Here is a 24,060-nt window from a genome sequence, read left to right on the forward strand (position 1 = left end):
TGTATTGATTTTTCTTTTAAACTTTTTAACATCTTTGAAAGGATTCCTCTCTAGGTCAAACTTCAAACTGAGTAGATGGCGCCATCTTGTGGTAGAATTACTACATTAAAAGTGGGATTGGGTTCATTATCCAATACATTCTGGTATGCATTGTACTATGGCACTATGCAATGCTACACCAGAGTACTAATGTGTACACACCATAGACTGTAAAAAAAAAAATAGGTGTACACACACACACACACACCATATATATATGATACTGATTAGATGGCTATAAATAAAATAATTAATGTATTAAAAGACATGATATAATATAGTAGTCCGTGTACAAAACATGCCATATTAAAATATTATTTAAGCGCAGCACTGTTTAGTTGTTCCATCCATAGAGGTTCCATCCGCCACCTTATTTCCTTCCCATCAATGTGACAAAGCGAAAGATATCCCATGGCCGGGAGGCACTATGGACACTTATTGGCTAGGCGGTTCAATTCACTCTGAACCTGAGGGGAAAAAACGAAAATAGCAGTTGACCCTGCAACCCAACTAGCCAATCAAAGCGCGACATCCCGTCCCACCCGGGCTATGGGATGTAGACTCCAGCAGAGAGCCAGAGAAGCTATCAGTACTAGTTGTTTATTGCTTGCTGCCCGTCTTGTTGTTTGTACTGCTATTGACTTTTGAGCGTTGAGTTGGCTTCAAACATTCACAGTAAGTAACAACTTACAATGTTTACACATTATTCACGTTTTATGAACGGTTCAACGTAGAAGTTAGAGCACATTTGTACCTTTATTTACGTCCCAGTGTTGAATGTATATATCTGGGAGCCAGGAGGTGGATGCTGCTATACCAGGCCTTGCTGACAACGCACAGTGCTAACACATTAGCTCAGATGCTACTGGCGTCATGCTACAAGTTGGCGTAAACTGGCTAGCCCGCTAGTTATTTAGCACATGAATGTGTACATTGGACAGTAATGATACAAAAAGAGGCAGCTAGTTAAAATGAAATACTCGTAACGTGAACTCGTGAACCTTAAACTTCACGACAAGTCCGTACCAGCTAGCTAAGCTAACGAGCTAGCGTCCCTGTTTCCCGGTCGGTAAGCAGCACTGAGCAGCTTTAACCTGTTTAGCTGAGTAGCTAACTGGTAGCCTGGGTCTGGTTTATAATTGGGGAATGACAATATTAAAGACATGTCGTGATTATATCGAATTAGGCTTATATTTGGCTGAAGGCAGCACAGCGGCCGAATACGTGTGTTCCCTTTTGTGGCGGTGTCTACTTGTCTTTACAAAGTAATAATTCAGTTGTGCACTACTTGTCATTGTCAGCTGCTGGTAGTTAACATTACAAAGTAAAATCCCGAGTTATAATTTAACTCTGGTGTACAAAAGGGAACCAAATGGACCTGTAAGGGTTGATTTGTAGTATACTATCTTGGGCTGGGGTCCATGTGTACACAACTTGAGTTACGAATGTTTTAGTCAAGTCAAGTGTACGTTTGGTTCCTTTTGTATTAATTAAAACACAACTTTACTGTAGTGTGTACTAGTAGTCGTTACGAATTGTCAGTTGCATGTCAACTAACAAGTCAAGATTAGACTTAACTTGTGTTTACCGTTTAATGTATGTAACTGAAATAGTTTGATACATCACGTTGTTGCTCATAACTAATTGAAGTGTTCTCTGTTGTTCCAGAATATGCCCACAATAAAGTTACAAAGTTCGGATGGAGAGATCTTCGAGGTGGATGTTGAAATAGCCAAACAATCTGTCACCATCAAGACTATGTTAGAAGGTACAGTGCTGTTATTGATCATCGTTAGTTGTCTAGTAGCACCTAGCAACATACAGTGTTGGCTACTCATGCAAGGGCCATAAAACCCTAGGCCAATTCTGTACAGGTTTAAAACAAAAGACGGATACAATAAAATGGCTTGCTGTTCTTATTGTAGACTGTGATGGAATCATCTTTATTGTCATCTCACAGGTATACAGGTGTAAACTTGTTTCTGTATCTTGTGTGGTAGTGGTATAAATTTGGTCTGTGACCCGTGTTTGAATGCTAGGAGGAGGACAAATGTTTTTGGATTGCAGCATTAATAATGGGCCTGGCTGTTAGTTTTAGGTGTGCCAGTGTGCAAATCACTGGCAGTAGTCAACAGTATTGTCAATGCTTTGCACATTGGGCACACCTAAATCAAATGTGTGATCAATTTAACGCACATCCTCCACTGTCTTGGTGTTGAGCCAAACTGTATAGAACAGTAATAAACTAAATGTATTATTGAGCGTTAAAAGTAAATGTTGCAAGCACACCTAAGTCTAACCTATTATTTTATTAGCTCCATTTTCTTTGCTTACATCAGACTAGTGTACGATAAGGCCGTGTTTTCTAAGCTTTACATGAAAACAAATTCAGCCTATGGTTTCGCTCTCATGTTAAGTTGGCTATTCTATCCACATGTGGATAATGTCGATATATGTATTTGTAATGAAAGTGACTACAGGGTGATGGAGTACAATTGGTCTTTGTATTTGCATATTATCTAGATTTGGGAATGGACGATGAAGGAGATGATGATCCAGTTCCTCTCCCTAATGTAAACGCTGCCATCCTCAAGAAGGTAATATAACGCACTATGGTCGGGGTGTGCACCGCTTATCCGACACACCGAAACTCTGACATGTGCAACTCCCCGTTGCTCCCAACATGCGTTGCGTCGTGCTTGCGATTAGGTTTGGGGTTAGGGTGTCGGACTAATGACTGTACCCCTATAGCCTCGGTCCCAGGCTTACTCATCTGCGAAGAGAAAAGCCTGGTCACAACCTAAGGCAGAGACGGTATCGGCGGAGGTGTCGGCCTGAACATCCGTCGGATGCATTTCCCCCGGATACGATATTCTTTCGACCAATCACAACACTTGTTTCATACACAGAGAATGTAAACTGATTTGTAAAGCGTCGACGTCAACTTCCGCCCAAAACAAATTATACCGTCTACAGCGTAGGTCTTGCCCAGCGTGGTACTGGGGACGGATTTCCGCCATTTATGAGATCAGTGCGAATCTGCAAAAACATTTAATAAGAGGGGTGGGGGGTGTATAAAGCCATGGCCACAGTGTGAATGACATTAAGCGCAGCATATACTTGCTACTAGTCAAGAGATCTCTCCAAAGTCCAAACTACCAAGCTTCCATTCGCAATTTCGCACTCAAATAATATGCATTAGAATAATATATTCTGCTCAGAATGCACCACGGGCTGCTGAATGTAACCCGACACGGCGACACTGAAGTGTTGGTGTGACTCGTGCACACTGCTGCGCACGATCTGCAAGCTCGCGAATGCTACGTGCTGTGAGCTTGTATATCTGCTATTTGCTGCACGCAACACCGTGCGCAATTATAAGTCAGTTGTGCTCGATTCGATGTCCCCCTTCTATTCTGACATCATGGCAGCGTCTAAAAGATGAAATTACAGGAATAATGGAAGTCACTGGAGTTCTAAATCGAAAGTTTATTACACCACGCAACCGGTAGGAATAGGATGAAATGGAATACATTTATTGACGGGGAAGGCAGCCGTAATTGACATAAGTGCTCAAGTTCGGTTCTCTTGCATTAAATTAGACGGCGCTGCGGAACACTTGCTAAATTGCTATGTTTGTCAATTAGAGATTTGAGAGGATTTATTTGTCTCTCGCAAAAGTTACCCATGCAGTCGTGCCAATGCAAACACTTGACTTCGGGTCGGTGTTTCTGTATTCTCTCATCTTTTCTGTCTGACTGTGCTGTCAAAGGCATGCAGTCCCGTCCGGGGTGCATAATTAGTTTAGACTAGTAATTGGTTAGACATAAGGTTGGTGAGGGTTGCGTTTAGACGACCAGATTAAGGTTGGTGAGGGGTGCGTTAAAACGACCGGATTAAGGTTTGTGAGGGGTGCGTTAAAACGACCGGATTAAGGTTGGTGAGGGGTGCGTTAACGACCGGATTAAGGTTGGTGAGGGGTTCGATAAGGGTTGGGAGAGGGTCATGGTTAGATTTAGGTGTGCTGCCCCGTGGGAGGTGAGGGTTTGAGATAGGTTGTAGGACTAATGACCGACCCTCCTTTAAGTTTCACCACCAACGCCTCCATATGATTATAGCTCGATTGGACCGGCTGCTAGCCTGCTACCGGACGGGAGTTAAACAATGCAATTCATGGTGGGAAAACCTCCCCCGTTTGCATGCAGCCGAGCGCCAATCATGGAGGCGTTGGTAGTGAAAGAACAGGCTCGGACGTCAGTAGCCCTAGAACGGCTCTCGTTGTTACATACAGTAAGTACAGTATTTCACATACAGAGCCATAGAACACCAAGGTTAATTTCTGTTCGGGTTCAAAATGGGCGGCCTAAATGTGATAAATGCTCCACTTGTACTCGCCCATTAAATAATTCCAAAGACGTGGTGTGAAAAATGGTCCTCTAGTTATTATCCATGTGAAAGTTCTGGCACAAAACGTGTATTTAGTGAATTATCTCCACTTTTTCAAGAGATGCACACGGACACCTTTCTCTCCGGCGAGGGGGGGCCGGAAAGATCGATGAACTGATTTTACAAATACGTCCTGTTTACCGCAGACGTCATCACCAATTGACCAGGGAAACACAAAAGTTTGCGGTCACACAATTGGCAGGTGCTTTGCTGGGTAATTAATCACACCACCTGCCAATTGTGTGACTGCAAACTTTTGTCTTTCCCTGGTCAATTGGTGATGACGTCTGCGGTAAACAGGACGTATTTGTAAAATCAGTTCATCGATCTTTCCGCCCCCCCCCCCTCGCCGGAGAGAAAGGCGTCTGTGTGCATCTCTTGAAAAAGTGGAGATAATTCACTAAATACGCGTTTTGTGCCAGAACTTTCACATGGATATAAAACTAGAGGACCATATTTCAGTCCACGTCTTTGGAATTATTTAATGGGTGAGTACAAACGGAGCATTTATCACATTTATGCCGCAAATTTTCATATCTACCAGGATCTGGTGCAAGCGATCTATGCCTGAGATACATGAAAATTTACGAAGTATAATTAAATGATCACAGGCATTCTAGGTCTAGGACGTCAGATGCTCTGCAACACACTACAGTGCTACCGGGTGTTTCAATAACAAGCGAGGACGCATGCGAATCAATGACCAACCGTGTGTGCAAACTGCAATCATAACGTGGTTACCTCCACACCCACCCCTCATTGGGTCCCTTGGGCCACTACACTCCTACATGAGACCCCCACTGACCTCCATAACCACACAAGAACCCAGTGACTTCTTCTACCCACACACTCTATTATAATCACCTCTACCGAGTTGTGTCGCATACAATGGTTGGATGGCCTATAATTGGGTAGTCTGCCACATTATTGGATCTATACCGATAATCTGATAAGAAAAAAGCCAAACCATTAGATATAGAATATACCCCAACTACATCTCATAATAGTCTGGTTACGCATTTTTTGTCAAACAAATTCTAAACGTGTATTTACTAGGGCTGACCTTCGATTCCGTATTTGATGATCGATTCAAAATCGATTCCCGCGTTTCGAACGTCGACGCTTCGAAACGTCAACGGGGGGGGGGGGGGGGGGGTGCGCGCGCGAGCGAGTAGTGACTCTTTGGCTTAAACAACGATATAGCGGAGAGAAAGGCATGCTTGTATTGGTCTCATTTATTTTAAACAATAAGCAACAACTGTAGCAGCCTTCATGAAAGCAGTGACGCACAAATAATTTGGCTTAATAAAACATCCGACCGTAACAAGTCAACTGCCTGAAACAGGCATTACCTCTCCATCAAATAAAAATATATATAATCCAAACTCCTCTGTCAATTGTAAACGAACGGTAACATGAATGAACTTTTCAAGCCTGACACTTGTCAGAAATAAAATCAACCACGGTTGATTTGATTGATCATAAAGTTAATGTGACTGTGAGTGTGCGTATGGGAAAAAATATATAAACTTCACAGATTATAGATCACTTGGAATTATAACAATCTGAGTATTGCCTGAATAATGCCACTAGTGAAATCCCATTTTTTTATCGACATGCGATGCCGATGGAGAAATCCCACATAGTTAAATTTACCTCATAGTCATGCTGCATGCGCTGTTGGTCGATGAAGAATTATAATCCAAGGTTTGTCAATCATATTATGGTTTATGGTTGAAAGTAAACCATAATATTAAAGTAAACTCTAAGAAGAGATCTGCAGACTGCAGTGCAGAATGCATGCAGCTCCACTTGCTAATTGAGTTGACATTTGCGCAACTTCACTGCATTACAGTAATTAGTTATTTGCCAGCACCTGCTCCAATATAGGCCTAAATCAAACTTTATTTATATAGCACATTTAAAACAATAAAAGCTGACCAAAGTGCTGTAGGCCTGCAGGCTGAAACAAGTGGAGCATCGCATCACCATCGGCGCAAAAAAAAAAAGCATAATTAAAAGACAAAACACAGGCAAATAGTATATGCTACATTATTACAATAATACGATCAGGTGCAATTAAATGCCAAAGAGAAAAGGTGTTTTGGTCTGGGTCTGTAGGAGCAAAAAATATCAATTCTTCGGTGCACTGAGCGCACTCACCATGTGAATCCAAGCAGCGTAATGGCTCATCGATAAAAGTTGAGATTTTATAGTGGCATTATTCAGGCAATACTCAACAGATTGTTATAATTCCAAGTGATCTATAATCTGTGAAGTTTATATTTTCATTTTCGTGTAAGTAATGTTTTTATATGACTTATCAAACAAGGTAGCCTATATTTAATGTCCACTGAGCTGTGGTGCATGCGCTTGCCTTCCTTGTTAACACGGGGAAAGAGGAGGCGTTGCGAGGTGCTGCGAGGCGCAAGCATGGCTCGCGGACCAAATGGGGCCGTCTCGCGGACCAAAAGCGGACGCTTTTTTTAAAATGACTATTCGATTCAAAATTTAAAAATCGATTCCCGTGCGTATCGATTGAACGTCGATTAATCGATTTTTTTGGGTCAGCCCTAGTATTTACTGTGTGCTCAGTTGACACTGGTAATTGTTTGATACACCGTAACAAACGTTGGTGTGACTTCACTTAACCCATTTTGGTGTTTTAACTAAGCATTATGTTATATTTTAGCTATGGACAAATAGCAGATCTACAAGCTTGTAGGTCTGCTATTTTTGAAAAATTGTAAACGCGGCACAAATCTTTGAAAAAAATAATATATATATATATTCTTTCAGGCCTATATGGGTTAAAATTGTAAACATTATGGTCCAAAAATAATTTTCCCAGCGATATTGTCAGGGAGGTGTATGATTTATGATAGTCAGTCATATTTGACAGTCTGTTTCCGGGCGGTAAATTTCATCAGACTTTGGTCACACAGCGTTTCTTTGGTCTGACCTTTTGGGTATTACTAAACAAAACACCACTATGTTAGTGATGCTCGAACCACCTGTGACCTATTTAGAGTTTGACACATGGTCTAAGAAACCAGGGATTAGACCTGAGATATATATCCCATTTTGACCTGAGATCAGATTCTAAAAATGTCTTCTACATCCTGACAGTTTTCTGAAAAAGCTATGTTTCTATGTCGTTCTTCGATCTTTCAAAAATAGCAGACCTACAAGCTCGTAGCGGCGTGCTATGAGCTTGTAGATCTTTCAAAAAAGTGCTGTGCATTGGAACTAGGATTATTATTTTCCACCCAACTGCATTATTATATTAGTTTGTTAGATTTTGTCATAAAAAAGGGAAGAGAAGCCCAATTTAGTTTTAAATTGACATGCATGGACGTTTTAGGTGATCCAGTGGTGCACCCATCACAAAGACGACCCCCCTCCCCCTGAGGATGACGAGAACAAGGAGAAGAGGACGGATGACATTCCTGTGTGGGACCAGGAGTTCCTCAAAGTGGACCAAGGCACCCTGTTTGAACTCATTCTGGTGGGCACACTCACACACACACACACACATCTGCATAATCGTCTGAATTGTGTCCATTCATCTGTTGGATTGTGTGGAATATATTGAAAATAGCAGATTTACAAGATCTACCATCACACCATCACATCACTTGAAAAGTACTAGTCTATACCTGACATTTCCACCCACTGTCCATCCGGCTGCGTTCGGTGACATTTCCACCCACTGTCCATCCGGCTGCGTTCGGTGACTGCTTTAACATTGCCCCGGTTCGTTTTTTTGACCCGCGTCCAGTGGAGCCCCTGTGGCGTCGCACACGGACGCCACAGGTGATATGAAACGCGCAGCACGGGTGACTTATAACTGGCAACGCATGTCGGGAGCCACAGCCTGTGATTTGTAACCCACAGCACGGGTGATTTTTTAACCCGCCGCTCATGTCGGACTTTTTGTTATGTCGAATAAACGCCTGCACCCCACGGAAGCTAGGCCAGGCAAGTCCTCTTGACTTGTGCACTGGCTGTGATTGATTGGGCAATAGATTGACATACGGCTGTGAGGTCTTGGGAAATGACACCAAAGCTCAGAGCCACTGTCATCCGAGTAGATTGGACCCCTCCGGGCCCCTGTCTCCTTGAACCAGGGCATGCCGACGTCATCATTTGTGTGTCCACATCGGTTGGTAGCCTTGCTACTGATTGTCAGTGTGCAGGGTTTGATTTCTGCTGGGCCCCCCCCTTTTTCTAAAAAATGTCTGCACTCGTGATGTTGTTCCAGTGCTCTGGCTAAAGTCTAATGTGTTTTTGTTCAATCTCTTCTGTCTTGCTCTGTAGGCTGCCAACTATTTGGACATCAAAGGCTTGTTAGATGTCACCTGCAAGACGGTGGCCAACATGATCAAAGGCAAAACCCCAGAGGAGATCAGGAAGACGTTTAATATAAAAAATGATTTCACAGAGGAGGAAGAAGCCCAGGTACACCACCCATCTATGCTGTTAATACTGACTTATGCCTGTTTAACACTCGCATACAAGCCAAGAAAACATGACCAGTTATTTTTGGCAGGTAACACTGTCATGCAATGGAGTATGCGTTCAACTTTAATGCATACTAACTGGTTGGACGATATGGAGAATATATGGAGTCCAATCGTTTGTTTTTATTGGCATATATGTTTTTGGGTGATATTCGTCCGTTTATTTAGCAAAATAAGTGTATCCTAATGGTCCGCCTCATCGAGAATTAAATAGTGAAGTGCAACAGGGCCATATGAATATATTTTGAACATTTAAAAGCAATAAATCAGTTTATCCTGCCCCAGCCTGTGTGATTTCTGGTCTAGAGGGGCGGATTCAAATCAGCTGGCGCACATCCGGTGGGTCCTATTGGTTCACAGGTCTGTGTGTAGGAGATTTGCAAAGAAACATCTTTGCATTTAGCCGGTTGGAAAAGGCATACTGTAGTCTGGCATGGCCATAGCCAGAGCATCGGAACTAGAAGCTATCCATCATAGAAATGGGTGTGATCATATACTGGAAGACCCACAAGCAGTGGTTCTGCATCATTTATTTCCCAACCGCCAAAGAAGACTGGGTGGGGAGGTCTGTTTGTTTGGGAAATGTCCATGTTTACTTTCTTACAGAAGCATGAGGACATCATATTATGATCATGCTGTGTAATCCAATTTGATGGATTAAAGCTTTAAACCTGGCATTCCTATTTTAAGCAAGGGTCATATGTCCCCAAAACCTTTCATGAATAGTAAATATACAAGCTCACAATGTGCGGCAAAGCACTTTGTTCAGTACAGGCCCTCCGGGTAATGTCAAGATGGTGTAGGGTTTCACTGCACAACACATGTTCACTGCACTTTGTTGTCGTGGCTTTGTGTGTGTGTGTGTGTGTGTGTGTCGTGACATGTGTCAGTGTGTGGACCTTCTACGGATCCTTTTATTCTGCATAACCTTTTCAGGCCAGGCCAATTGCAAAATAAAACAAGAAATGCACTCTTGTCGAGATGCCAACTAATTGTGCGCAAGCAGAGCGTGCCATGAGGTGCGCTCACCACTGGCATCACCGCTTCATATTATATCTACTTTGAGTGCTACAAACTAATGTCTAATACAACTACATCCTTTAGACCCGTTATTGACCCTTATACCAACCTTGCAATGATCGTACCTTAGTTACGTCACCAGGAATGGTGGTCCTTTAATTGGCTGTTGATGGTTACGTCAAATGTAAACGAGAGAGGACGCAATCACAGTACCTGCGTGCTCTGATTGCACAAGTAATTACTTTGATGTCATGTAGTTGAAAGTGGGTGCCCCGTTTCATTCCATATAAACGTTATATATGCCATGTAGGCCTGAAAAGGATTCATCATCATCAAGAGGCACCACTCACTTGTCACTTCACAAATGTGTGATTTATATTTATTTTGTTTTAGACCATGCCTGTGATTTATATTTATTTTGTTTTAGACCATGCTTGACAATGTATTATTATAATATTAACCTGTGCTTCCTATTCAGGTACGCAAAGAGAACCAGTGGTGTGAAGAGAAGTGAGGGAGGGAGGGCTCGGTGGAGGATCCTGCCAACACTACACGTACTGAAGAGGACTCGTCCCAATTATACTGGTTGCACTGGCACGCTGTTCATACTTGTTAATATTCATCACATTTAGTATATTTAGACCGACCACCACATCCACTCAACCCCCTTTTCTGTGTACTGACAGCATGGTCCATTTTAGCCCGCTTGTGTGTCACAAATAATTTAAATTAAAAAATAAATTAAAAAAGCTCTTCAGTTTCCACACATTTTCTCCAGGCTTTATATAATCACAGGAAGTGTATAGTCCGCGTTTTATCCCCCTCCCCCCTAGATGATACAGCACTCCCTTTCCCCCATTTTTAAGCGCTACAGTTCTGTTTTATACTGAACTTTTACTTTCATTTTGAGAACTGAGTAAAGGCTTTTTTTTTTCTTTTCTTTTGTTTCTCCTTTCCTTTTTCAGAACGGAACTGAAAGATTTAATATTGTTGGGTTTTATTTTGTTTTCCTGTATATGCATTTGTTCTGTGCTATCCTCGATCACGTTAAAAGAGGACAGGCTGTTGTAGGAAATCTGAAGTTCGAGGCAAGTGGAAAATACAATGTGTGTGTGTGTGTACATTATGTCCTGTGGACTGGAAGTACTCGTCAGAGAAGTAAAAATTTGCTGTCATGAAACTCTGGGGTAATTCTGCTTTCTGTTCATGTTGTATTGAATTGGAAACTGTTCTCAGATGAACTCTGATGGCATTTAGAATGATCAACCATGCTATGTTACAGAGGTAATTAAAGGATATAAAAATGTGCCCTATTTGTCATGCCTTTGTGTTCTGTGTTGACCGGGAAAATGATTCAATTAAAAGCATTTCAGTAGTAATATTGTAATATTTCTAAAAGCGGTGTCTTCTGTGCTATAACTCAGAAATGGAGGAATGGTCAATTGATATGAATGTAAATTAATTGGTTCTGATAAGTGACTTACAAGATGACACCATACTACAGACTAATTTGTAATTAATTCTGATTATTATATTTGTTGCGCCTTGTTTTGCTATAGCAGTACCTGCTGCGGGGGCCTTTACAATAGAGGGGATGTGCGTGACGACATACCTGGACATTTTGTGGCAACGCCTACTGACTGGAGCTGGGCTATCGACAGGCTGGGTGCTGGGCTAAAAGAAACTTCATGTAGATAGGATGGAGCCCGCACACCACAGGTAAAGGTAAGACGTTCTTTATTTAAATGCTGACAACGTTTCGATCTGTGTTGATCTTCATCAGGTCATGTGAACATACACACAAGTTTGTACATTTATAATCAGGGAGTGCCCCCATTACCCAATTAAACACCACATTTTGGTGCCCCTCCCATCACTACAGGTGTGACACGTCAACCCTGAGTGAGTGGGTGGGGACCCAGACATATTGAAGTGAATATGTCTGTTCAGATTTTTTTTACTGACTGGCCAAAAGAAAACGTTCCGGCCTTGACAGCCCATCCAAACAGAAAAATCTGATTGCATTAAATGACGTTAAACTCACTTTGCCACTCGATTTGCCATTGACTTTATGCATGCGCATACCCTCTGTAGAGAGACCAGTGCAATGCCCGTTAGAAATTAGAACGCATGAGTACTTGGTACATTTATCATAGTTCTTGTAGTAGGGCATTGGATGTAATATTGATGACGGTGATCTCCATATATGGGGATTTCTGGAATTAACCGTGTGAAGTGAGGGGCCCGCTTATCATGGTACATTATCATGACGTATAATGGACACTGCCTATTTGCTCAGACATTGATGTAAAATTCCCCATTGTCGATGGGAATTTAATGTTTGTGTAGGACGGAAATCTACACTAATAGCTGAGATTGCCTTTTGTAACGGGTTCCCTCAGATTACTTGGATGACATTTGATGACATCAGTGCTAGTCTGAGACTGAGTAGGCAGCTCCATATTTGGGCAAACCCAATGTGTCCTATCCTACCTGGTGGGGTGTGTGGGTCTGGCGAATTGATTTTGAGAATTCCTTTATTTGATGTAATGCAACAACAAAAACCTGAGCTATTCTGGGAAGATGATGGCCAGAAGTTGGAGTGGTTATTTAATTATTAAGACTGCACAGCCACAGTTTTGTTTCTTGAGCCTTGCATAGCTGGCGTAAACTTCTGGGAACTCGGATTAGGAGTAGTAGTGGAGTAGAAGTCAGAACTCAGATTAGGAGTAGTGGAGTAGAAATCAGAACTCAGATTAGGAGTAGAAGTCAGAACTAAGATTAGGAGTAGTGGAGTAGAAATCAGAACTCAGATTAGGAGTAGAAGTCAGAACTCATTCATTGTATCTAGGCTATGTACCTATAATCAAAGTAAAAGTGTAGTATTATCCGGGGAGCCACAGGCCCAAAAGCTCAACGGTTAAGGATTAACCTGTGATGTCATGCCGTACCTATTATTTGTGTTTTCTCTATTCACTTGGTCATTAAGGTCCACAGAATGAGAGGTCTGCTCTGCCAAAAACATTGCGAAAAAATGTTATGGCCATTTTTGTATACCACACCATAGACAACCAATATAGACCTAAGGCAAATTTTCTCAAATTTCATCATGCTTTAAGTACCATGTGACAATTGTGAGGGGGTATGCTTGGAATGATTCTGAATCCATTCCAAGCATTTGTTTTGCATGAAAAACACTCCTTGGCCTATAAACAGCCATAGCTGCATAGGCGGCGGGTGCGTTTTACCTTTGGGTAGGCTATAGAATTGCGTTGGGGGGGGGACTCTCGCGGCCGAGCGGAGCGAGGCCGCCGCCGCGGATTTATTTATTTATTTATTTCCCAGATGGTCTAAAAATGAGTTATTTAGCATACTTTTACCAATGAATTAGCCTATACACAGACAACAACTTTTGGACGTCTTTTTCTCAAGTCTCGAGTCAGTCAGTGTAGATTACCCGGCGGTGTTGCTGCCCCTCCGGGAGTCGCGGCTCATGGCTCTTAGACGGCACAGAGACAGCAGTCACTCCGCTGAACGTGTCAGTTTTGCTGCAGTGGTGTGAACTGTGAACCGTGCGGGCACTGCGTTCTGACAGCCGACTCACAGCTTCTTCTTCTGAATTAGGCTACTTTATCTTTGCCTTGAAAAAGACATTTTGCGTTTTGCTGTTTCCCAAAACAAACCAGCGCACGCTACTCTTTGCTGCCTACAAAGCGACTGGAAGGACGAGGTTTACAGACATACCAATAGTAGGCTAGTCAATCATATGCTGATTAGGCCAGTTGCTGTATAGTGTATAGCCTATATCCGATCAGCGATCACCAGGGGGCAGCGACAACACACACACAAACACAATAGCCTTCTATAATGCTGCGCACATATATTATATATATTTAAAAAAATACCCAGCATAATTTTTGGGAAGGCTAAGCCTTCCCTAGCCTTATGCACCCGCCGCCTATGCATAGCTGTCATCACAAATGTGATGAAGTGAGCACAAAAGTGATGAGGTCAGCACATTTGGGCACATTTCGGTAAGTGGCTATGGCCGAATTTAGGCCAAGGAGTGTTTTTCATGCAAAACGAATACTGTGACATTACGTTACGCAACAATCTGCCAAAGCTTTCCAACTACAAGTCGTTGTCTGACGACGTTCAATCAGGAGTGGATCTCCGACATCAGACTAGCTGAATCCAGAGGCTGTATCCAATCAGGGCTCGTTGGAGGGGTGACGTCATCAAACGCATGTAGCCTAGTGTATAAAATGCGTGCCCCGACACGTTTCTGGGAAGTAGAAACATAACGGAAGCAGACCGATACTTTTCTATGAAACGTATGTAGCTGCATTATTATTATTATTTGATTAACTAAACTAACAAAGCTAGGCTATTCGTGCCGGTATTTTTGCTGACAAGTGGGTTAGCTTTGGCTAACCTAACTCTTATATACTTTAAACAGTTTATTCAGAGTCTGATAACAAGCGACGTCTACGGCCAAAATGAATCGTGCCACCAAATTTCCTCCGACTGAGCACTACAGCATGGTGAGGAAGAACAACCATTCGACAGTGAATCCGAGAGCCGCTATGCGTCAGAAGCACGCGGCCAATGCCCGGGATCGCCAGCTGGCCCGTCACATGCAGAACCGGCCTTCGATGGCCTCACTGTCTCACCAAGAGCAGCTAGACCAGCGCCTGGGAAAGAAGAGGTTTACCCCAAAGGTCACACTGAACCACCACACCAACCTGTCTCTGGACGAACGCTTCCACAGGCTGGACAAGCAACCACTGAGGGTGAGAAACGTTAGGCGTCAGAGGCCGGTGACCAGTGTCCGCAACAGCCGCTACCGCAACCAGCATCAGATGATGGAGATAGATCACCAACCTCCACAGTCTGGACTGGACAATGAGCTGATGCAGCAGCAGCTCGACCTGCAACAGAGACTGGGAAAGAAGAGCAACGTTCGCACCCGGCTTGGCCGGCCTTTGCGCGGGGGAACGAGCGTCATGGGCCGAGTAGGAGGGATGCTCGGCCTGCCCAGAGGATGGGGGCGTCGTGGAGGAGCCGCCGTGAAAGAAGCCCTTTCTACAGGCAGCGGGCGGGCAGCCCGTGGAGCCTTGCGTAGGCGCAGGCCCCAGAGTGGTGGAGTCGCACCCGTACACGGAGAGGGAGGCAGAGGTGTCGGAGCCAGAGATGGTGGTGATGATAGTGGCAGTGGGAGTGACCGGCGCGGCGGCTTCACTGGCCGAGGTGGGCGGCGGCGTAGGAGGGGCAGGGGAGCCGAACGCACTCCGGTGACCCGGGAACAGTTGGACAACCAGCTGGACACCTACATGTCCAAGACCAAGAGCCACCTGGATGCAGAGCTGGACGCGTACATGGCCCAGAAGACCGGCTCTTAAAAACCTCCAAAATACCAGCTGTGGACCTCATCAACACTGCTTGCTTGCGGGGGAGATTTGAGAGAGGCACGGCCTAAACCAAAAGCGGAGGGCCAAAAAGGCGCCAAAGCCTTGCAGCCATGGAGACGTGTTTGAACCAAAGTTATTATAGTTAACACTAAAACTGAACTAAACTGAAACGTGTGAATGACAAAAAAATAAATACATTTTAAGTTAAAAAACCTAATTTGGCATTAAAGGGGATGTTGGGTGATCGCAGGTTCTAGGGGTTGGATTCCGTCGCTGTGAATTCGGCTTTACTGGGCGTCTTATATGATCAGTTGTGATCGTAGGCTGTAACTTAGTTATGGGGCTGTTTTCGGGCGGGGAGGGCCTCTGTAGCTAGCGAGCGACTCCAACTGGGGGTGTTGAAGGGGAGGGAGGGGGCTCCTCGCTGGCAAAGGAAGGTGATTGGGTACAATGGTAGTGGCAACAGAAATGGGAAGGGTAGTTAGGCGCAATAACGGCTAAATTGATTAATTTTAAACTTAAAATAAAAATAAATAAAAATATATGCAGAAAATGTCTTCAGTTTTCTGATTGTCTTGTATTGTTTTAACTTGATCTTGCAAAAACGAGCAAAGCCACTGTGGAAACTAACTGAAACTAAACAACAAAAATTATATATAAGAAATACAAATAAATATTAATGAAAGATACAATAACTCTGGTTTGAACAGTTTTTTTTTTCTTGATTTCTTTTTTTGCCTTTTTACGCCTTCGCTGACATTATATTTTCAGGTTGTCCGTACAAATGTGACTGACCTCAAGAACGAACCAATGTTATTATAGTTTTTCATTAGTTTTTATTTTATTTTTGTACATTGTTTCAGTTAGGTTTCAATACATTTTAGTGGAATTGCTAGTTTAGTTTAGTTTATTTAGTTTTATAAACCGTGCCAGGTCAACCTGTGTGCAAAATGGCAACAGTTTGACTTTGAACCGTGATAACTGTGCTCATTCTATGCGCAGAACTGTTGACAAAAACTGTAAGAGTCGTTTAGTGTTAGTTAGTTTTAGTGCTGTTGTTTCTTTCTTTTTTTGTAGTATAAGGGGCCTTTCTTAGGGGTGAGATTAATATAGTATTGCGCTAAAAATATCATACAATTAAAATATTTTTATAGATGAATCTGGCGAGGTAAAATACTAGTGTCATGTAGGAAAGACAGTCATTTCTATAGAGTGTGTTTACGGACACACACAAAATACATTTTTTCCCCCTGTTAACTAAAATAGTTTTCAATTATACTATAGTGTTTGTTATTTAGTTTTAATTGGTTTTACTTAACTGTTAATACTAAATAACCTTATTAAAATGTGGTCGTCAAATGTCAGTGACTTACTGATGTAGCGGTACATTATCCAACTCAAATTTTCAATTTATTTAGTTAATAACTTTTAAGTTAATTTGCTAGTTTATTTTATTTTGAGGACCTGAATGAGCACCATATGGTGCCCAGTGTGAAGTCGGTCGTATCGACGGTTCTCCAAATATATTGATAAAGTATACACAAATCCTTGTATGGTCAGATCAGCGGTTGGGATCTCTTTATATGGCCATAAAAGGGACACAGACAGATACAGAGATAAACATAAAAGAGACATCTAGACAGACGGGTACCCTGATAACGAAGTACAACAGGCATAGATAGAATAAGAGGAGGTGTTCCCAACGGGCAGATCGGCCTAGTTTAGAGTTTAGACAATTTAATTTAATGTAATTTAGGCAAAACACCACTTCATATAAGGTGGTTAGGTGTTACGGCAGTTAATTTGGGGATACATGACATAAAAACGTTTGAAATTAAATGGAGCAGGCACTGTTTCTCTCGAATCTCTCTCTCTAAAAACATGTAGGCCTACATCTCTTAGGTAAACTCCCTCCATGCTCCTCCCTTCCGGAGATGAAAGAGAGCATGAGGAGGGAGTTGGCCTCCTTCTTCATTGCCTTTAGGTCAGTCCACACCAATGCACCTCCTTGCAACATGCTTGCAGCCATTTCCCCAATGGCAGTTGCAAGGAGTTGCATTGGCGTAGCCGGACTGGCCTTAAAACTGTTTTGTTGTAGGCTAAGGAGTCTTATAGGAGTTGCGACTGTCTGGCCTTTACATACATAAAGATTTAGCCTGACCAAGAGTCAAACCCCCAAACTTCAGTTTAAGTTCATATTTGATGTTGAATAGAGGTCAAAAGATGAAAATCCCCAGCAAACACCTCTCCCCCTGACAGAATGAATCTACAGATATACCCACTTGTAACCGGCTGCAGTTTTCAGTGATGTCTTTGACACCAATTGATTGTGGTTTATTTTGTCACTGACTGCAACGCAGGTTAAGGTTTACGCCCCAGGGTGGCCATTGAGAGAGAGGAAAATAAATGTTATTATTACTTGCGTGAGCATGAGTGCAAGTACTGTTTTCGGCTGCGTATGTCAGTGACTCCCTCGGCCAATCGGGGATTGTGAAGTTTTGGGAAAAGTCCATGGATGCTGATACGTACTGTCTGTTTCTATTTACCCATTTGCCAAAGAAGCTTGCAATTTACATTGGGAAAGAGAATAGCCTATACATACATAGGCAAGATATCCTCGCACGTTGGGTGGTCTAGGAGTTAAATGTTTAATTGGTGTAAGTTTTATTTTAAATGTTTGTTTATGTGTTTTGTCTTTATTTGTTACATTTTAAAGAGGGAGGGAAGGTAAGTTGAGAAGAGTCAGGGGTAAGTTGAGAAGAGTCAGGGGTAAGCTGCGCGCTCTGCTCGAGCACAAGTAGACCACAATGACAGAGTGCATTTCTAGTTAACTTGAGCGCTCAAGTAGGCTACTTAACTTGAAATGCGTGTTCTCAATTAACATAATTACATCACTGCTTCCTGGAGTGACCAGTGACCACCACACAAAATAAAAGTGTAGAAAGGGGCTCTTGAGTTTAAGAGGAATACATCCCTGCCAGGCCCACCATCCCTTAAAAAACTCTACATTCACTTTTTATGTATCTTTAAAAAATATCTTTGGCATGCAGTATGGTGAGTCGGCGACCCTGAAAAAGCCACAGAAGAGCTGGCAGCCCAGTCCAAGTTGGATTCAGCACAACATATAAGCTTTCCAGCACCCATTTTATTTGATTCAGGGGTTGGACAACAATGTAGGGATTAGTGCCTCAGTTAAAATATCCAAGTTGTTTGTTGAGGACGAGTTCCCCAGCAGTGCTACTCAAACTGATCATTTGGCATCAACATTTGGCTAATAAACTGCATATAGGCCTACTAGTCTGCAATAGACAAGAGTCAATTTTCAGAACTTTTAATACATCAAACAAAAACAAGGGTATTACATCAGAGGCAAAAGTCCAAAGCATAAAAAAGACAAATGACAAATGTGTTCAGTCACTGGTATGAATAGGCCCACGTATTATAATATGAGCAAATATTTCTATCACAAGAGCACCCTCTGGTGGAGAAAACGGAATAAAGCAGCCTTGCTGTACAAAGAATCATCAGCCTACAATGTCTCCCAAAGCATTGGTCCCCAAACCCTTTCTGCTGAGACCCAAAATATTTATTAGTCGATTATGAAATAATCATCTAGAAAATAGCCAATCACGTTGTTCATTGTAGATATGCTATTTTCACTTTATTATTTATTTGAAATTCATTTGAAATAAAATAGAAAAAGAAAACATTTTAGGGGGGGAAAAAAAGAAAAGGATATTTACTAACGACCCATACACAAAAATAGGTCCCAGTCAGTGTTTGGGAAGCAATGTTCCAAAAGCATTGTAGTCTCTGGGGTTTGATGCTGCAAGCAGAGCAGTAACGTAAAGCCAGTGATGTCCTTTCCACTCTTAACTGTATTTTTGGTAAACTAAAGTTGATACATGCACAGCTTGAGAAAATGAACACAAGACATAGTTTGAACTGTTGCGACATTATCAATGGAAAATAACTTCTGCACAAAATGCTTTTTTTCCCCTCTTAGGAGGGCAGGAAAAACAGAAAATGTATGTATTGCTTTTAGAAATGGTGGAAACTAAAGTCTACTGAAACTTTTCCTTTATTTTTTTTGTCATTTTTTTTTGTTTTGTTTTTCTTACATAAAAACATAATTATAAAAGTTTAATTATAGATAGGGAATCCCAACATTTATAAAACTTTACAACACAATAATGAAATATAATAGTACCCATTTTGGTCTTAGAATAGATTACAGAGCTGCAGAATGTTCAGTCATACAAAACGACCAAAAAAAATAAAATACTTCCTGATCCTTCTCTTGGAGGGATTGAACACCAGCTAACACCAACTGCGCTTTCAAACAACTTTAAGGCTACAACCCGGGACTTGTTCTAACCGAAACATTATTTTAACCAATCTGTAATGTAAAAGTATATTAATCAATAATAACTAGCACATCTGCAGTGGTTGGAGGTGGTTCTCCCTATACTTTCATGAAGAAATGTAGACCCTGGTGTCGGGTATAGGACACCTACAGGTTGAAAATGACAATAAGATTGGACACACACCACCATCTTTGTTTCAGTTGCAATTGCCTCTCCGTTGGGACAGAGGTAGACAACGGACACAGAACGTAAGGATTGTAGCTTTAAAACTGGTCATCAAAAGAGGAACAACTATCAATAGTTGATCTTTGAAGAGTATAACTAGCTTGGAAGTGCCTAAAACAAGTAAACATAACTTTAACAGAGGGAGGGAGGAGGCCTCACCACATGACCATTCAAATTACTTTCCGGCAGTTCTGACATATTAACCCTGAATGGATATAAATAAAACTTTTTTTTTATCAACGCTGACCAGTCGTATCTAAAATCATACAAGTCCCATTTGATATGGAATCGACTGGACTTGAAGCTGTGAACAAAAACAATTTACACTGCAGCCTCCAAGTCAGCACATTGATGACCATTTTCAAAATGGCTTCCAAGTAGTGATAAGTTCTTCCCCTTCTAAGGTTCTGTGTTCAGAACTGAGGTTCTGCCTCGTCCTGGACTGGGAAAGACGGCTGGCTGGCTGGCAGGCTACTGTTGTTGGTCCATTGGATTGTGCTCCCATCATGATTTGGTCAGAATGGTGGTTGAATACTGCTATTCTATGCTCTCTGTGTAAGGTAGTCAAAGTTATAGACAGGCAATTCTTAAAAGGGTGACGAACAAGCAAATGCAATCTCCCTTTTTTTGAGTTATAATGTAGAATAATCTCTTCTCTTCGTGGGGGGAGAGAATACATGATCACTTGGTGTCCTTTTGACGTTTTTGAGCAACCAGCTGTTGGGATGAGAAAACTGGTCGCATTTGTTTTCACCTCTGGTATGTGAAGCGAGAGGCGAGTTGATCACAGGAGTTTATTTGGCCAGAAAATGTGGTTCACTCCTTAAGTCTTCAATTAATTGGAAAGGATGGAGATGAATGTTGAGAATGAGAGCTGGTACAGTATGGTGGTTCTGAGGACAGCGAGGCAATGGGACAGATTGTAATGTCGACCGTCGCGCTATTGTCAGCGCTCTGTCAGTGCTCTGTCAGTGCTTTGAGAGTGATGGCAAATTTATGCTCGAGGTGAGTGTGCTTGTGGTGGTGGGACAGTTCCGTGTGTGTGTGGTGGTGGTGGGAGTGCTTGCCGGCCGCTGTCCGCGGCCTCTGTGAGATGTCGACGGCGTGTTTGCTGGCGGCGGGCTGCTCGGGGGGCGTGGTGCGAGCGTGGTGGTGCTTGGCTGGCTGAGGCAAGGGGCAGCGCAGTGAGGGGGAGGCTGGCGAGGAGGAGGGCGAGCAGGCCGGGGAGGGAGGGTGGTGTTGGTGGTGGGTGGGGGAGAGGGAAGGGGGAGAGTCTATAGCACTTCCATCTGAAGAAGTTGGGCTGGGACAGCCTCTTCCTTGAAGGTAGCGAATGCACTTCTTTTTCCTCCTAGGAACAGTCAAGAGAGTTATCTGTGAATAAAGTGTAGAATGTCACGAGGGTTTACTTTTAAGATGTGATGTCAACCTCTCAACTCAAAAAGCATGGACGCACGTCGACGGTGGCCGAAAACTAACAGTTAGAGAGGGAGGGCCTGCACTCCGACTTCATGGAGAATCACCTTAGAAACATCCACAACGTCTCCATCCACATACATAACCTCCTCAGGGCTGTTTTGTTTCTAATGAAGTGATTCTTATCCTAAAGTGCAGGCTCTATATCTCTCTAAAGCTCTCAAACTAGACCACTGGTTCTCAACCCTTTGTCATTTCAAGGGACCCCCTAGTTTGATTATCGGTAGGATCTTTATCTTTGGACACCCTAATCCACACTGTAAAATCCTTAGTGTCAATTTAACTCAGAGAGAGTACAAATGGAACCAAACTTACAGACCCATAAGGGTCAATTTGGTTTGGTATCAATCATTTAGCTGGGGTACCCCTAAAGTACCCCTGGCGGTCCCCCGACCCCACACTGAGAACCAGTGACCCGTCCTAGACCATTAATGATGTACAGAATGGGTTTAATACAAACAAGATGATCTGGCAAATGATGCTGATGCAAATATCGGCATCATTTAAATGTCTTCATTTAATTAAACTGTACACATGTGCATTAAATGATTGGAATAATACTAAATATACCATTCCAGGAACGTTAATATACACCGAACCATTGATTCTTAGGATTCTAATGATAAAAAGTTAATTGTTTTGAACTTAAATCATGGTCCCCCTACTGGTACAGTAGAAACCAAGGCAATAATAATTTCGCTGGAAACAAAGCAGGCTTGTGCACTGCTGAGAACGGCATCAAAGACCTCAGCAGGATCCATGCTCATTACCAGAATATGATATGACTCACTGGCTGTCACCGCAAAGGGAAGGCAACAAGCCCTTATTCTGATAGTCTTAGAACGAGAGAGAGAGAGAGAGAGAGAGAGAGAGAGAGAGAGAGAGAGAGAGAGAGAGAGAGACAGACAGAGAGAGAGAGAGAGAGAGAGAGAGAGAGAGAGAGACACAGAGAGACAGAGAGACAGAGACAGACAGCCACAGAGAAAGTGTTCTCTAAATGTCATAGTTCACCATCAAAAGACACCACGGGCCACACCACCACATGAATGGAGAGTGGAAAGGCAGATGCACGGCATCGGCATAATGTCATCGTCAATGTGCAGAGCTGCAGAGAAGTGTGAGAGTGTGTGTGTGACACGTGCGCGCGCGTGCGTGTGTCTTGCTGTGGTGATAAGGATTTGCTTCAAACCACAATCACCCACCCCTTTGTTGTTGTCTCCAACACTGTCACACACACACACGTACACACACATACACACACACACACTCATACACAGAATTCCATGGCGTAATGGCGGGGGCTGACACCGTGTGACAGGAAGGGGTCGCTACGGTGCAGAGCTCATGGCAAAGTTATGAGCGGGTTTATACTTTTTAGAACTACAGCACACACATCTACACATCTACATGTTAATACGTTCATTTAAAACTGCATTCCAGAATGTGACTTTAACCTATTGTTTCACAAAGGGTTTCAGATGGGGGTCCGCCATCAAATACGAATTGTATTTTCACAAAGGTTTGCAAACCACTGCTGCCTTCAACCAATCTGTGTGGTTGAGCAATGGTTCTCAATGTGGGATTCGGGAACCTCAGGGTGCCTTGAGGGATATATATATATATATATACTTTTTAAAAGTGTATATATACAAATATATATATATATCTATATCTATTACAACAATAATGTATTCAACTTAAATAATAAGAATAATAATAGAATAGTTGAAAAATATGTCTTGAGTAAGGTTGCTTAGGTAGTAGGAACCTTTGTAACAGGTACTGTGTGACACAGGAAGTAAGGAACCTGTTAATGGTTGCACCACATTTGAACAGAGGTGCTGGGAAGAGGAAACAAACAGGCATGGGCAAGACATGATATGTATGGACAAAAGAAGGTTCCTCGCGTTTATCGCAATGGTAATCAACTGCGCGGTGGAGATGCAGGGTAAATCTGAAAGAATAAAAATGGTACTGGACGCGGCCGGGAGATTTTTGGACATTAAGGACATAAGTGGAGAGGATCTTGATGTCACACTGAGAGAAGGATTTGCACCCACTCAGACCGCTGGGTCTGGGTAGAATGGACATGAGGAAGGGATCACTTTGGGTGTTTTTTGTTGTTTTCGTAAATATTAAGACACTGTTTACTTTTTTTACGCTACAGTAGGTGGGGGTATGCACCGTTATATTGGTGCGATCTGCCAGAAAACTCATAGAAGAAGAAGAACAAGAAGAACAGAGGTGCTGGAGTCAGAGCAAAACTAATTTGATAAACTATTGCATGGGCATCCATGAAGAAAGGGAAGGCACTTTCTCCCAAATAATAGGTAAGACATACATTAATGTTCATTGCTGCTGCTGCCGCCGTGCAGAAATGGGGTGTTAAAATGTGTGCTTATTGTGACATTGACCGTCTAGCCTCTGCTTTGCATAATACACAGGCTCTTTAATTTACAATACAAGTAACTGTAACATCTGCAGTGGTTGAAGGTGTGGCTCAGGGCCGTGCAGAGAGCACATTTTTGTTTGTTGTTTGTTTGTTGGGGGGGG

The 24,060-nt window shown here is 42.6% G+C and overlaps 2 protein-coding genes across 4 annotated transcripts in view; one reads left to right on the top strand and one right to left on the bottom strand.

Annotated features, from left to right (window-relative positions):
- Positions 1 to 572: 572 nt before the first annotated feature.
- skp1 (S-phase kinase-associated protein 1) lies at positions 573 to 11,336 on the top strand. The gene is made up of 6 exons (XM_080780032.1): positions 573 to 714; positions 1,708 to 1,807; positions 2,563 to 2,636; positions 7,850 to 7,993; positions 8,806 to 8,946; positions 10,507 to 11,336. Exons 2-6 carry the CDS (start codon positions 1,711 to 1,713, stop codon positions 10,540 to 10,542), a joined length of 492 nt encoding a protein of 163 aa, XP_080636158.1. The 5' UTR covers positions 573 to 714; positions 1,708 to 1,710; the 3' UTR covers positions 10,543 to 11,336.
- Positions 11,337 to 18,754: 7,418 nt separating this feature from the next.
- Positions 18,755 to 24,060, bottom strand: part of tcf7 (transcription factor 7) — a 72,280-nt gene continuing 66,974 nt past the window's right edge. The window contains exon 13 of one of the 3 annotated variants that reach the window (XM_080779989.1): positions 18,755 to 21,382. In XM_080779989.1, the coding sequence (XP_080636115.1) occupies positions 20,989 to 21,382 (394 nt within the window). In that variant the 3' untranslated portion in view covers positions 18,755 to 20,988. Of the gene's footprint in view, positions 21,406 to 24,060 lie in introns of all 3 variants that reach the window. The other 2 variants (XM_080779987.1, XM_080779988.1) reach the window with 2 other exon arrangements.

The sequence above is a fragment of the Protomyctophum bolini genome (genome assembly GCF_963924005.1).
Source record: "Protomyctophum bolini genome assembly, chromosome: 13".
Lineage (NCBI taxonomy): Eukaryota > Metazoa > Chordata > Actinopteri > Myctophiformes > Myctophidae > Protomyctophum > Protomyctophum bolini.

Coding starts and splice junctions, on each gene's coding strand:
- skp1 (XM_080780032.1), top strand. CDS start 1,711: ATGCCCACAATAAAGTTACAAAGTTCGGATGGAGAGATCTTCGAGGTG. Junction 2,637..7,849: donor ACGCTGCCATCCTCAAGAAG/GTAATATAACGC, acceptor TGGACGTTTTAG/GTGATCCAGTGGTGCACCCA. Junction 7,994..8,805: donor CCCTGTTTGAACTCATTCTG/GTGGGCACACTC, acceptor CTTGCTCTGTAG/GCTGCCAACTATTTGGACAT.